Source organism: Scyliorhinus torazame, chromosome 13 (assembly GCF_047496885.1).
Source record: "Scyliorhinus torazame isolate Kashiwa2021f chromosome 13, sScyTor2.1, whole genome shotgun sequence".
NCBI lineage: Eukaryota > Metazoa > Chordata > Chondrichthyes > Carcharhiniformes > Scyliorhinidae > Scyliorhinus > Scyliorhinus torazame.
In genome coordinates, this window is record NC_092719.1 from 83,272,922 (window position 1) to 83,286,607 (window position 13,686).

General features: G+C 52.4%; 1 protein-coding gene across 4 annotated transcripts in view; it reads left to right on the top strand.

The window, feature by feature from the left end:
* Positions 1 to 13,686, top strand: part of vezt (vezatin, adherens junctions transmembrane protein) — a 187,500-nt gene that overhangs the window by 107,921 nt on the left and 65,893 nt on the right. For all 4 annotated transcript variants that reach the window (XM_072471888.1, XM_072471890.1, XM_072471887.1 and 1 more), the window contains one exon: positions 13,441 to 13,616. In XM_072471888.1, coding sequence (XP_072327989.1) covers positions 13,441 to 13,616 — 176 coding nt within the window. The remainder of the gene's footprint in view (positions 1 to 13,440; positions 13,617 to 13,686) is intronic.

Here is a 13,686-nt window from a genome sequence, read left to right on the forward strand (position 1 = left end):
AGGCCGACCAATTTAATCCATCTGGTTAGGGCCACTATTCAGTCAGCTGACACCTCAGTCAGCTGTGAAATTCATCTTATTTGATGCTTCACAGCTGACTGAAACACTTGAATCATGGTCCGGAATTTCTGTTTTCACTGAGAGGATTTGGGAATGAGTTATATTTAAGCATTTTTTTTTAAAAATTAATTTATCGAATTTTTTGTTTTAAATGTATCGTCTGTAGCACTGAGGTGGGGTCTCGGGTCTGCTATTTCTTAAATAATATATTAGTCAACTATCTTATTGTTGTCTACATTGACCCGAAGCATTCAGGTATCATTGGGCAATTTTAACTTAACCTGCTCGGTGTGAAGCTGGTACAGTGATACTCACCACTGGATTTTACACGCTGCTTCAATTTATTTTCCATCGAATCCATAAAGTAAAATTGAGTTGTGTGTAAAAAGGGCAGCTCATCTGACGCCATTCATTTCCCACCCAGCGGGGTAGATTAATCACCCGCTCGTCTCTGATGGCCTGTTGAAATACCCACATCTACATGATGTATGTACTAAAAATGTGCTCTTAGAATGCAAGATGGACGGCAGTTTGTTTAATGGACAGGCTCCATGATTAATCCCTGAACAGGCAGGGAGTCAGAGCCTTGCCCTTCCATTTCCTGTGAACACTCGTTCTATAGAATAAATGGGCAGCCAGCCTGCCAGCCAGTTATGTGGGAAGGGAGCCTGAACTGGTGAAGGGAAAATTGCTTTTCTTAAGCCCTGAGCTGATCAGAATTAGAATTTTGATTCAGAAGTGTCTGAGTGAGCTTCCTAGCTATTAAACAAAACAGTCAAATAAATTGTACCCAGCCTAATCTCACAAAAGTGTTTCTCAGACCGCAGTGGAAAAGATTAGAGAAGCATTTGTGATACTACATCGAGTTTGTACCCCATGGGGTTATGCAATTCTGTCCTTGGATATTGAACAGTATAGACACATTCCTGAACATCTGGGGCGGGATTCTCCGCAATTGGCGCGATGTCCACCGACCGGCGCCAAAAACGGCGCGAATCAGTCCGGCATCGCACCGCCCCAAAGGTGCGGAATTCTCCGCAGCTTGAGGGGCCGAGCCCTCACCTTGAGGGGCTAGGCCCGCGCCGGACTGATTTCAGCCCCGCCAGCTGGCAGGAAAGGCCTTTGGTGCCCTGCCAGCTGACGCGGAAATGACTTTGCCGTGCGGCACATGTGCGGGAGCGTCAGCGGCCGTTCACGGCATCCCCACGCATGCGCAGTGGAGGGGGTCTCTTCGCCTCCGCCATAGTGGAGACCATGGCGAAGGCGGAAGGAAAAGAGTACCGCCAAGGCACAGGCCCGCCCGCGGATCAGTGGGCCCCGATCGCGGGCCAGGCCACAGTGGGGGCACCCCCGGGGCCAGATCGCCCCCCCCCCCAGGACCCCGGAGCCCGCCCGCGCCGCCTTGTCCCGCCGGTAAGAGAGGTGGTTTGATTCTCGCCGGCGGGACATGCATTCCAGCAGCGGGACTTCAGCCCATCGTGGGCCGGGGGGGGGGGCCCGCCAAGCGGCGCGGCGCGATTCCCACCCCCGCCGAATATCCGGTGCCGGAGAATTCGGCAACCAGCGGGGGCGGGATTCACGCCAGCCCCCGCCGATTCTCCGACCCGGCGGGGGGTCAGAGAATGCCGCCCAAGGGGCCTATTGAAACACACAGCACATTGCTCCCAAGAGAATTCCCAAACACAACTCAAATACTGATAAATTTGGAGCCTCAGGCAAAATAATTAGCAGATTCTTTCTTTCCTCCAATTCTTTCAAGGGATGTGAGTGTCACTCACTGGCTGGGCCAGAATTTCTTGCCCATCCCTAATTGCCCTTGAACTGAGTGGCTTGCAATTCCAATTCAGAGGGCAGTTAAGTCAACCACATTTCTGTGGTTCTGGAGTCGCACGTAGGCCAGACCGGGTAAGAATGACAGATTTCCTTCCCTGAAGGACATTACTGAACCAGATGGGTTTTTACAACAATCAGTAATGTTTTCTGTGGTCACCGTTACTGAGACTAGTTTTATATTCCAAATTTATTAATTTAATTTAAATTTCACCAGCTGCTATGGTGAGATTTGAACCCACGACCCCTGGATATTAGTTTCTATTCTGCTGCCTTGAATAACTGCTTCTTCTACAGCAGTCTTGTCAACTTTTTCGCTCTGGGTGGGGGCCACTTTTTGGATTTTCACTCACTCGGGCTGAAGCACAAGTTTTGGGAAGAAAGGAAAACAGGCCCAGAGGAATGGAAATCTCTCTATTACTGCAAAGCTGCAGATGAGGAAACTAACTTATTACATCACCACATTCCGCACTGATTCAGTGAGGCATTGACTTGATATTTCTCCCATGCACAAGACCTCGATGCCTGCCCATGCACCTGATGCAGTGCCATGGAATGTCCCAGATCTGCTACCCGTCTCTCAGGGGTGATCCTAATGCTGTATCCAACCTCTTTGTGTGTGGGACCACATTTCCATTCTTTCCTCGGTCACAGGGGCAGGTGTGTACATTTTGGGAAGAAAAGGAAACAGAATTAGATCGGTGACATTATATATCGTGCCGTGAATCCAAATAATAGTCGGCGCCTTTACAAAAAGGCTTCAGAGAAGAAGACTCATTTACCACCTCACCTTCGCCCATTGAGTGCAGATTCAGTGACCTATCTACCCATGTTTTTTGCGTGCACAAGAACTCGATCCTGTCCTGACGTGCTTGTTAGGTGAACTAGACATTCTGAATTCTCCCTCTGTGCACCCAAACAGGCGCTATAGTGTGGCGACAAGGGGATTTTCACAGTGACTTCATCACAGTGTAAGCCTGCTTGTGACAATAAAGATTATTATTATTTCAAATGAGCATCGGTTGCCTTAAAGCTACCTACAACGCACCTACAACGCACTGTATGTTGTCTACATGTTTTGCATGCGGCGGGGGGGGGGGGGGGGGGGGTGGCTGCAAACCTGCTGGCGGGCCATACCTTGGATAAACTTGCTCTACAGCATGTTGGAGGGCATTATTCATAGGCACTGAATCAGCTTTCTTATGCATGCTGACAACTCTGCTTCTCCCCCCTCCAGTACAGTCAGCTAAATAATTGCCACTATGCTAGCTGTCCATGTCTAATGTCAGGGCACAGGTGATGCAAAACTTACACCAACTCAACATTGGCAAGACCAAAAATATTGCTTCTGATTTTGTCCTAAACCGCAGATGACAGAACATAAGAAATAGAGGCAGGAGTAGGTCATACAGCCCTTCAACCCGGTTTTGCCATTGAGTGAGATCATGTCTGATTTTTTTTTTTTTTTGCTTCAATTCCTGCACGACCCACGTATTCTTTGATGTTTTTAATGTGAAGAAATCTGTTGATCTCAGTCTTGAACATGCTTATTGACTGAGCCTCCACAGCCCTTTGGGGCAGAGAATTCCAAAGGTTCACCGCCCTGTGAGTAAAGAAATTCCTCCTCATCACAATCATAAGTGGTCTGCCTCTTATTCTGAGACCGTGGACCTTGGCTCTAGACCCTCCTAGTTAGGTGAAACATCCTTTCTACACATACCCTGTGGTATATTTGAATTACATTTGGGCAGCATGGTAGCATAAGTGGATAGCACTGAAGCTTCACAGCGCCAGGGTTCCAGGTTCGATTCCCTGCTGGGTCACTGTCTATGCGGAGTCTGCACGTTCTCCCCGTGTCTGCGTGGGTTTCCTCCGGGTGCTCCGGTTTCCTCCCACAGTCCAAAGACGTGCAGGTTAGGTGGATTGGCCATGCTTAATTGCTCTTGGTGTCCAAAAAAAAAAGGTTAGATGGGGTTATTGGGTTACGGGGATAGGGTGGAAGTGAGGACTGAAGTGGGTCGGTGCAGACTCGATGGGCTGAATGGCCTCCTTCTGCACTGTAGGTTCTAAATCACCTCTCATTCTTCTAAACTCCAGAGAATAAATCTCAATCTATTTAATCTTTCTTCAAAGGATAATCCCTCCATCCCAGTAATTAATTTACTGAACATTTGTTGCACTGCCTCCATGGCAAGTATGTCTTTTCTTAGAAAAGGAGACAAAAACTGCACACAGTACTCCCAAGTGTAGCCACACCAAGGCTTTATGTAACTGCAGTAAGACATCTTTATTTCTATACTCCGATCCTTTTGTAATTTGCCGCCTTAATTGCTTGCTAACCCATGAACAAGCACACCCAAGTCCCTTTGAAGTTCTACACTTCCCAGGCTCTCACCCAAGCACTGCTCTATATTTTTGTTTTTCCTACCAAAGTGGATAACATCACATTTCTCCACATTATATTCCATCTTCCAAATTTTTCCCCACTCGCTTAACCTGTCCAAATCCCCATGAAACTCTTTGCATCCTCCTCACAACTCTCACTTCCACCTAGTTTTATGTCACCTGCAAACTTGGAAATATTACATTTAATCCCCACTTTCAAATCATTGATATAGATTGCGAATAGCTGGGGTCCAAGCACTAATCCTCTGGTGCCCCACTAGTCATAGCCTGCCACCCCGTCCGTTAACTAGTTCTCAATCGGGACTTCCGGTTGCGGCTATGCGGAGCCGAGTCGCACATTCGTCAGCTCCCGCTAAAAACGGACTTTTGGGCTCTTTTCAGGGCCCCCAACGACATTTTATCGACGTTTCCCGGTGTGGGAAGGAGATTGCAATAGTTCCCCGACAGTGTATGGCTTGGAGCAGGAGTGGGGCGACTAAAAATGTGGTGGTGAACCCTAAGAAGATGCAAGGGAAGAAGAGTAAAATGGGGGGACCAGGCAGCGTGGATTCAGTGGGCGCAGGAGCAGCAGGAGGTTATCCAGCGCTGCTTCAGGGAGATCAAAGCGGACCTGCTGGAGCCAATGAAGGCTTCTATTGACAAGCAGCTGGAGACCCAGACGGCCCAGGGGGGTGGCGATCCGCGAGGTCCGACAAAAGATCTCCGAGGACGAGATCTTCGGCCTTGCGGTAAAGGTGGAGGCGCACGAGGCGCTCCACAAGAAATGGCAGGACTGGTTCGAGGAGATGGAGAATCGGTCGAGGCGGAAGAATTTGCGGATTCTGGGCCTCCCGGAGGGGCTGGAGTGGTCGGACGTGGGGGTCTATGTGGTCACCATGTTAAACTCGCTGATGGGAGCGGGGTCCCTCCAGGGGCCCCTGGAGCTGGAAGTGTGAGTGCTGGCGAGGAGGCCCAAGGCTAACGAGCCACCCACGGGCGGTGCTAGTGCGGTTTCATCGGTTCGCTGATCGGGAGTGCGTGCTCAGGTGGGCCAAGAAAGCGAGGAGCAGCAGGTGGGAGAACGCAGAGGTTTGAATATACCAGGACTGGAGTGCGGAGGTGGCGAAGAAGAAGGCCGGGTACAATCGGGCAAAGGCGGTGCTGCACAGGAAGGGGGTGAAGTTTGGCATGCCGCAGCCGGCGCGACTGTGGGTCACCTACAAGGACCGGCACCATTATTTTGAGTCTCCGGAGGAGGCGTGGGCCTTTGTCCAGGCCGAGAAGCTGGACACAAACTGAGGGTCGGGATGGGTGGTCGGGGATTGCTGTTGGGGTGTTACACTTTGAGGGGGGTTCTTTGCTCTTATTGCTTTTTGGTTCAATTAGGGTGGGTTGTACACTGTTTTGGTTGGGTCTGTCGGGTGGGCTCGTGGAGGGGGGTAAGTAAATGGAGTAGGGGTGGATGGCCGGTAGGGGGGGATGGGGCCCCGCGGGGGAGGGGGAGGCCCGAGTCGGGGGTGAGGGGACTGGGCCTGTAAAAGGAGCGGCATCAGAGGTGGTGGGACCGGGCAGGTGGAAAGCGCAGGCTTTTTCCCGCGCTGGAGGGGGCGGGGCTGGGGCGGGGTTGCGAGGGTTGTTTCCCACGCTTGGGATGGAGGGGGTGGCAGAGAGTCTGTGGCTGGGTAATGCAGGAGGAGGGTATGTCCCACAATGGGAGGAGTCGAAGGAGAGGCGGGAATAGCCGGGGTCAGCAGGAGTCAGCTGACTTGCGGGAGTGCAATGGGGGGAGTAAAGCAGCTAGGAGGGGTCCTAGTTGTTGCGGGGGGGGGGGCACCGGGTTGGTGCTGCTATGGTCAAGGGGGAGCTGGAGCGAGTAGAGGGGGTTGGGACGGGGGTCTGCCGCCGTGGGGAAAGGGGCGGGTGTGGGGTGTGGGCACGTGGCTGGCCAAGGAGGGATTATGGCTAGTCGGCGGGGGAGGGGGGTGGGTAGCCCCCTGAACCAGCTGATAACTTGGAATGTAAGTGGACTGAACGGGCCGGTCAAGCAGGCCCGGGTGTTCGCGCACCTGAAGGGGCGGAAGGCGGATGTGGTCATGCTCCAGGAGACACGCCTGAAGGTGGTAGACCAGGTAAGATTGAGGAAGGGGTGGGTAGGTCAGGTGTTTCATTCGGGGCTGGATGCCAAAAATCGGGGGATGGCGATCTTGGTGGGAAAGAGGGTGTCTTTCGAGGCGTCGAGCATTGTGACAGACAATGGTGGCAGGTACGTAATGGTAAGTGGTAAGCTGCAAGGGGAGAGGGTGGTGCTGGTCAACGTGTACGCCCCGAACTGGGGCGATGCGGGTTTTATGTGGCGCATGTTGGGTCGGATCCCGGACTTGGAAGTGGGGGGCCTGATAATGGGGGGGGACTTTAATACGGTGTTGGATCCGGCACTGGATCGCTCCAGGTCTAGGACGGGTAGGAAGCCGGTGGCGGCTAAGGTGCTGAGGCGGTTTATGGACCAGATGGGAGGGGTGGACCCTTGGAGATTTGCAAGGCCGGGGACTAGGGAATTTTCATTCTTCTCACATGTCCATAAGGCTTATTCCCGGATCTACTTTTTTATTATGAGATAGCGAGAGTAGAGGATACCGAGTACTCGGCGATAGCCATTTTGGATCACGCCCCGCATTGGGTAGACCTCGAGCTGGGGGAGGAGATTGACCAGCGCCCGTTGTGGCGCTTGGAGGTGGGGCTGTTGGCGGACGAGGAGGTGAGTGAGCAGGTCCGAGGAAGTATAGAGAGATACCTGGAGGCCAACAATAACTGGGAGGTCCGAGTGGGGATGGTATGGGAGGCGCTGAAGGCGGTGGTTAGGGGAGAGCTGATCTCCATTAGGGCCCACAAGGAGAGGAGAGTGAGAGGCTGGTGGGGGAGCTGGTGAGGGTAGACAGGAGGTATGCGGAGGTGCCTGAGGAGGGACTGTTGAGGAAGAGGCGTAGCCTCCAAGCCGAATTCGACCTGTTGACCACCAGGAAGGCGGAGGTGCACTGGAGGAAGGCCCAGGGGGCGATTTATGAGTATGGGGAAAAGGCAAGTCAGATGCTGGCGCATCAGCTTCAGAAGCGGGACGCAGCTAGGGAGATCAGGGGAGTTAAGGATAGGGGAGGGAGTGTGGTGCGGAGTGGGGCTGGCATCAATGGGGTCTTCAGGGACTTTTATGAGGAATTCTATCGGTCCGGGCCCCCTCTGGAGGAGGGAGGGATGGGCCGCTTTCTGGACCAATTGAGGTTTCCGAAGGTGGAGGAGGGACGGGTGGCGGGATTGGGGGCCCCGATTGGGCTGGAGGAGCTGGTCAGAGGGATAGGGAGCATGCAGGCGGGGAAGGCACTGGGGCCGGACGGTTTCCCGGTCGAATTCAACACGAAATATGTGGACCTGTTGGGCCCGTTGCTGGTTAGGACCTTCAATGAGGCAAGGGAGGGGGGGGGCTTTGCCCCCGCCGATGTCCCGGGCACTGATCTCCTTGATCCTGAAGCGGGACAAGGATCCCCTGCAGTGTGGGTCTTGCAGGCCAATTTCGTTGTTAAATATAGATGCCACGGTGCTGGCGAAGGTCTTAGCCACGAGGATTGAGGATTGTGTGCCGCAGGTGATCCACGAAGACCAGACGGGGTTCGTGAAGGGGAGGCAGTTGAACACGAATGTGCGGAGGCTCCTGAACGTTATGATGCCGGCGAGGGAGGGGGAGGCGGAGATAGTGGTGGCGATGGACGCTGAGAAGGCCTTCGATAGGGTAGAATGCGGGTACTTGTGGGAGGTGCTGAAGAGGTTCGGATTTGGGGAGGGGTTTGTCAGGTGGGTTAGGCTGTTGTACGAGGTCCCGATGGCGAGTGTGGCCACGAACAAGAGGAGGCCTGAGTACCTTCGATTGCATCGAGGGACGAGGCAGGGGTGTCCCCTGTCCCCCCTGCTCTTTGCACTGGCGATTGAACCCCTGGCTATGGCACTGAGGGAGTCGAGGAACTGGAGGGGGTTGGTGCGGGGTGGGGAGGAGCATCGGGTGTCGCTCTATGCGGACGACTTGCTGCTATATGTGGCGGACCCGGTGGGGGGAATGCCGGAGGTAATGAGGATCCTCAGGGAGTTCGGGGATTTCTCAGGGTACAAGCTCAACATGGGGAAGAGCGAATTGTTTGTGGTTCACCCAGGGGACCAGGAGAGGGGATTGGTGAGCTCCCACTAAAAAGGGCGGAGAGGAGCTTCAGGTATTTGGGGGTCCAGGTGGCCAGGAGCTGGGTGGTCCTGCATAGACTTAATTACACGAGGCTGGTGGAACAAATGGAGGAGGAGTTCAAGAGGTGGGACGCGCTGCCGCTGTTCCTGGCGGGTAGGGTGCAGTCAGTTAAGATGACGGTGCTCCCAAGGTTTTTGTTCCTGTTCCAGTGCCTCCCCATGTTTGGTGGATTCCAGTGGTGGAATTCCCGCGGCTGTCTCCACGCACAGGGTGCTCTCGGGGGGGGGGGGGGGGGGGGGGGGTGATGCAGGAGGAGGAGGTGGCCTCGGTGGAGTTCAAAAGTAAGTGGGAAGAGGAGTTGGGAGAGGAGATCGAAGAGGGGACGTGGGCAGATGCCCTAGGGAGGGTGAACTCTTCCTCTTCCTGCACGAGGTTCAGCCTCAAACAGTTTAAGGTGCTGCACAGGGCACACATGACCGGGACAAGGATGAGCCGGTTCTTTGGGGGTGAGGACATGTGTGTTTGGTGCTCAGGGAGCCCAGCAAACCACACCCATATGTTCTGGGCGTGACCAGCGCTGGAGGAATTTTGGAAGGGCGTAGCGAGGGCGGTGTCGAGGGTGGTAGGATCCAGGGTCAAACCGGGCTGGGGGTTCACAATATTTGGGGTTGCAGGGGAGCCGGGAGTGCAGGAGGCGAAGGAGGCCGGTATTCTGGTAGCCCGGCAAAGGATTCTTTTTCAGTGGAGGGATGCGAGGCCCCCAAGCGTGGAATCCTGGATCAACAATATGGCGGGGTTTATTAAATTGGAGAGGGTGAAATTCGCCTTAAGGGGATCGGTACAAGGGTTCTTTAGGCGGTGGCAACCGTTCTTGGACTTAACGGTAGACAATGGTCAGCAGCAGCAACCCGGGGTGGGGGGGATTCTATTTTATTTTTGTTTATTTACCCTGGGGGTTCTGAGGGGGTGTATATTCACCCTTGTGCACTCAGCCCCCTGTCCTCATCTTCACGAAGTAGATGATACTGGCAAGGTCACAAATATTGCCTGCCCTAATGGCCCTGAGAAAGTGCTGGTGGGCCTTTTTGAATCATTGCTGTCCTTGTGCTGATACTCTCCCAAGGTAGTTCGATCGGGAATTCCAGACTATTGATTTGGACGACGAAGGAATGCAATCTTTGACTGTTTCAAGCTTCTTCAGTGTTATTACAGCTGTATGCATACAGAATGGTGTTGGGCAATCCATAAACCATTGATGTGAACTAAGTACAGAGCTTTTGAGGTATCTGGGATGGCTATCCCTATAGTTAAATCCCTATAGTCCAGAATGAGACTATTCAGCTCATCTAGTCTGCACTGACTCTCAGAAAGAGAACCCTAGGCCCACTCCCCCACCCTATTCCCACAACCTTACCTAACCTGCACATCTTTAGAACTAAGGGGAAATTTAGCATGGCCAGTCTACCTAACCTGCACATCTTTGAACTGTGGGGATAAACCGGAGCACCCAGAGGAAATCCAAGCAGACACGGTGAGAAAGTGCAAACTCCACACATACATCAGCCAGGGCTGGAATCGAACCCGGGCCCCTGGCGCTGTGAAGCTAAAGTATGAACCACTGTGCCATCGTGTCCTACTCATATGGTCAGTGGTGACTCCCCTAAGATTTTGATGGTGGCAAACTTGGTCAAGGCAATGCCTTTAAAGATCAGCAGGGTGGTGGTTAGGCCTATTCTAATTGAAATAGTCAATGTCTGGCATTTAAGTGAGGCAAAGTGTAGCTGCCGCTAGTGAACCTAAGCCTAAAAATGTTGTCTAGAATCTGCTGGAGGGAGGAATGGGCTGCTTCTGTGACAAATGAGTTGTAATCATCAGTGAGAAGCCCCAGTGCTGACTTTATTGCTGAGAGAAGATCATTGACAAAGGAGCTGAGGGTTCTTGTGCTGGAAGTTCCTGTAATATCCTGGGGCAGCAACGAATGGCATCAAACTTCAATTGTCATCTTTGTTTGTAGCAGGCGTGAGTACAGCCACTGGATTATTTTCCCCTCGACTCCAGTCATCCTCAGTTTCACTTGGGCTCCTTGGTGCCATGACGTTAGAGGCAGTTCCTCTCTTCAACCCTTTCCAACCTTACATACCAACCTACTCGGGTGTCAGCCGTGACTGGGTAACAATTTTGTCTCTGAATCAGAAAATTGTGCATTCCATCATATTCCCAAGATGTGAGCATATAGCCATGGGCAGCAATCCAGTGTTATATTCGAGGTGTCTTTCAAATGAGATGTTAAACCAAGGCTCAGTTTGGTAGATGGATATAAAAGATCCCATGGCGGAAAAGCAGACAAGTTCTCCTTGGTGTCCTGGCCAATATTGATTCCTTTGGTCATTATCTCATTGTTGTTTGTTGGATATTGTCATCTGAAAATTGGCTTCTATGTTTCCTGCATTACAACAATCAGAAGTGGCATTGGCTGTCCATCAATTTGAGGATGACTTCTACTTAGGGCCGCGAGTTTCTGCCATGGATCTTCATGTGACTGAACAGATCGATTCTCAACCCACAGATCTTTAAGCATGTGGAGCAGGACATCCCACAAGACAGTGGGATCCAGAGTGCAGGATTTGCTTCCTTTTCTTTCCTTCTCTAACGCTCCTCTGCCTCATCATGAGAAATTTTGGACTCAATGCATAATGTTGCTTGATGAACAAGTTGTCGCCATTTTGAATGGTAGCAAATTCCTCCCAGTCATTAATGTCAATGCTGTGCACTACAAGGGGAGATTCAGGAGGGCGCGATTCTCCGAGGCCGTGCCGGTTGGGAGAATCGCCGGCCGCGCCATTACATCGCACGACGCCGTCCCACCATTCCCCAACCGGCGGAAAACGGCCCCGTCGAGTTCTGTGCCGCGCCAGCCGGAGAATCACCTGAGACACTCACAACGGGGATTCTCCGGTACCCCCGCTATTCTCCGGCCCGGATGGGCCGAACGGCCACACCTGGGAACTGTGCGGGAACGCTGTGGAGGCGGGGGGGGGGGGGGGGGGGGGGGGTCCCTTCACCGGAAGGGACCTCCGATGGGGTCTGGCCCGCCGATCGGGGCCCACTGATCGGCGGGCCGACCTCTCTAAAGGAGGACCTGCTTTCCTCCACCGCCCTGCAAGATCCTTCCGCCATCTTCTTGCGGGGTGCCTCGGGGAGGACGGCAACCGCGCATGCGCAGCCGGAAGCGTCATTTACGCGACGCCGCGTAAGGCCAGCACACGTAAAATACGCAACCCCGCTCCTAGCCCCCTGGGGGCGGGAGAATAGAGGGCTGGGAGCGGGCTCCGACGCCGGAGTGAAACACTCCGGTTTTCACTCCGGCGTCTGGACTTTGTCTCCCTTTGAGAGAATCGCGCCCAGAGTGTTTTAACAGTGTTTACCTGTCTTCCACTGAAACATTGGGCATTGAGTGTTGGAAAAACAGGACCTGGTGAGGGAGATACTTTTAGGTCACCCAGACATAGTGTCCCGTACATCAAAGTGGATTTTGCAGGAGCTTTGCCTGAATGCTTGTGGAGCTGGCTTTAAAAAGGACACTAGTGTTTGTTCGACAGCCCTCCCATTGAACCCTGAGGATGAGGCAAAGGCATAGTGGATGGAATTTCTCTTGCACTCTTGTGTTACTATACTTTAACAGTAAACACTGGCTGTTTCGCATTTTGGGACATACTGAAATCAGAAATAATAGGTGCTACATAGCTGCACCGTTACTTTTAACACCTTTTGGAATTTCTTGTCCTATCTTCATAGCTCTCAAAATCTATCATTTTGAATATGTTGAGCTGAATTGCTCGCTCAGGGTGGGCTCCCCATACCTCAGGATAAATGTTGGGGGCAAGCACACCTCTGCGGCTGAGTCACCCCACCCATTTTTCCATTGAGGCAAGACCACCACCCCTTCCCAGGAGGAAGTCCCACCTCTTAGAGCTTGCCGGTTAATTGGAGGCTGGAAACTCTGTAGTACAGTCCCAGCAATGACCAATGCATGCACTGCAGTTAGACCATAGAGGAGGCAATCAGCCATGGAGCCGGACCTCCAGGGATCTTGTGTAGGCCCTGGTGAGAAGGGTGGGGGGGGGGGCATGTTGGACAGTTTTGGGGGCAGGAGAGGAGAGAGTACATGGGAAGGGAAATTTGAAGTTGGGTTGCCTCTAATTGGCACAGGAGATCTGGAAAGTAGATACCCACTCCCTTCACTGGCTAGCCGCCCAGAGGGGTAAACTTGTCTGATGGTACATTGGGCGCAGGCTTCTGCCATCTATTAAATCTGAGTGGGAGTGGGATGAGGCCATAAAGACCTCAATTGGGTGTGGGGCAGGCTGCTCATCTGACTCTTTCCCCCACCATTTGTAAAATCGCGACAAAGGAAGCCATGGGCTGGCAGCAGGGGGTTGTAGGTGGCATGGTGCCCTGTTATGTAATGTTACTGTCACACAAATTACTGAGGCATGTGACATGCCAAAGTATCTATGCAAACTGATAGCACAGCGGTTAGCACTGTTGTTTCACAGCGCCAGGATCCCAGGTTCAAATCCCACTTAGGTCACTGTCTGTGGGAGTCTGCACAGTGTCTGCGTGGGTTTCTTCTGGGCGCTCCAGTTTCCTCACACAAGTCCCGAAAGACGTGCTTGTTAGGTAAATTTGACATTGTTAGGTGAATTGGACATTCTGAATTCTCCCTCTGTGTACCTGAACAAGCACTGGAGCGTGGCGACTAGAAGATTTTCACAGTAACTTCATTGCAGTGTTAATGTAAGCCTACTTGTGACAATAATAAAGATTATTATTTCAAATGTGCATCAGTTGCCTTAAAGCTACCTATGCACAGTATGCTGTCTACGTGTTTTTCATCCTGTATGTAATTTATAAAAATAGTAACCCATTATTCCCTGCTTGACAAGGATATTGGATTTCGACTGCACTCTCTGCGCACTATCCTGGAACAGGAAGTGCTCCTGCAAGAGGATATGGAGCTAATCGAGCTACTCGACCCCAGCATCCTGCGATCAACACAGACCCAGCAACAGGAAAATGGCTACCTGCCAGCCCAATGGTTGTGGGGAACTCCTAACATTTGGTATGCTGCCTATAATACTTCTCTGACACTTTCTAACAGTTTTTCATTTAAAATAAAACAACCTTGTATA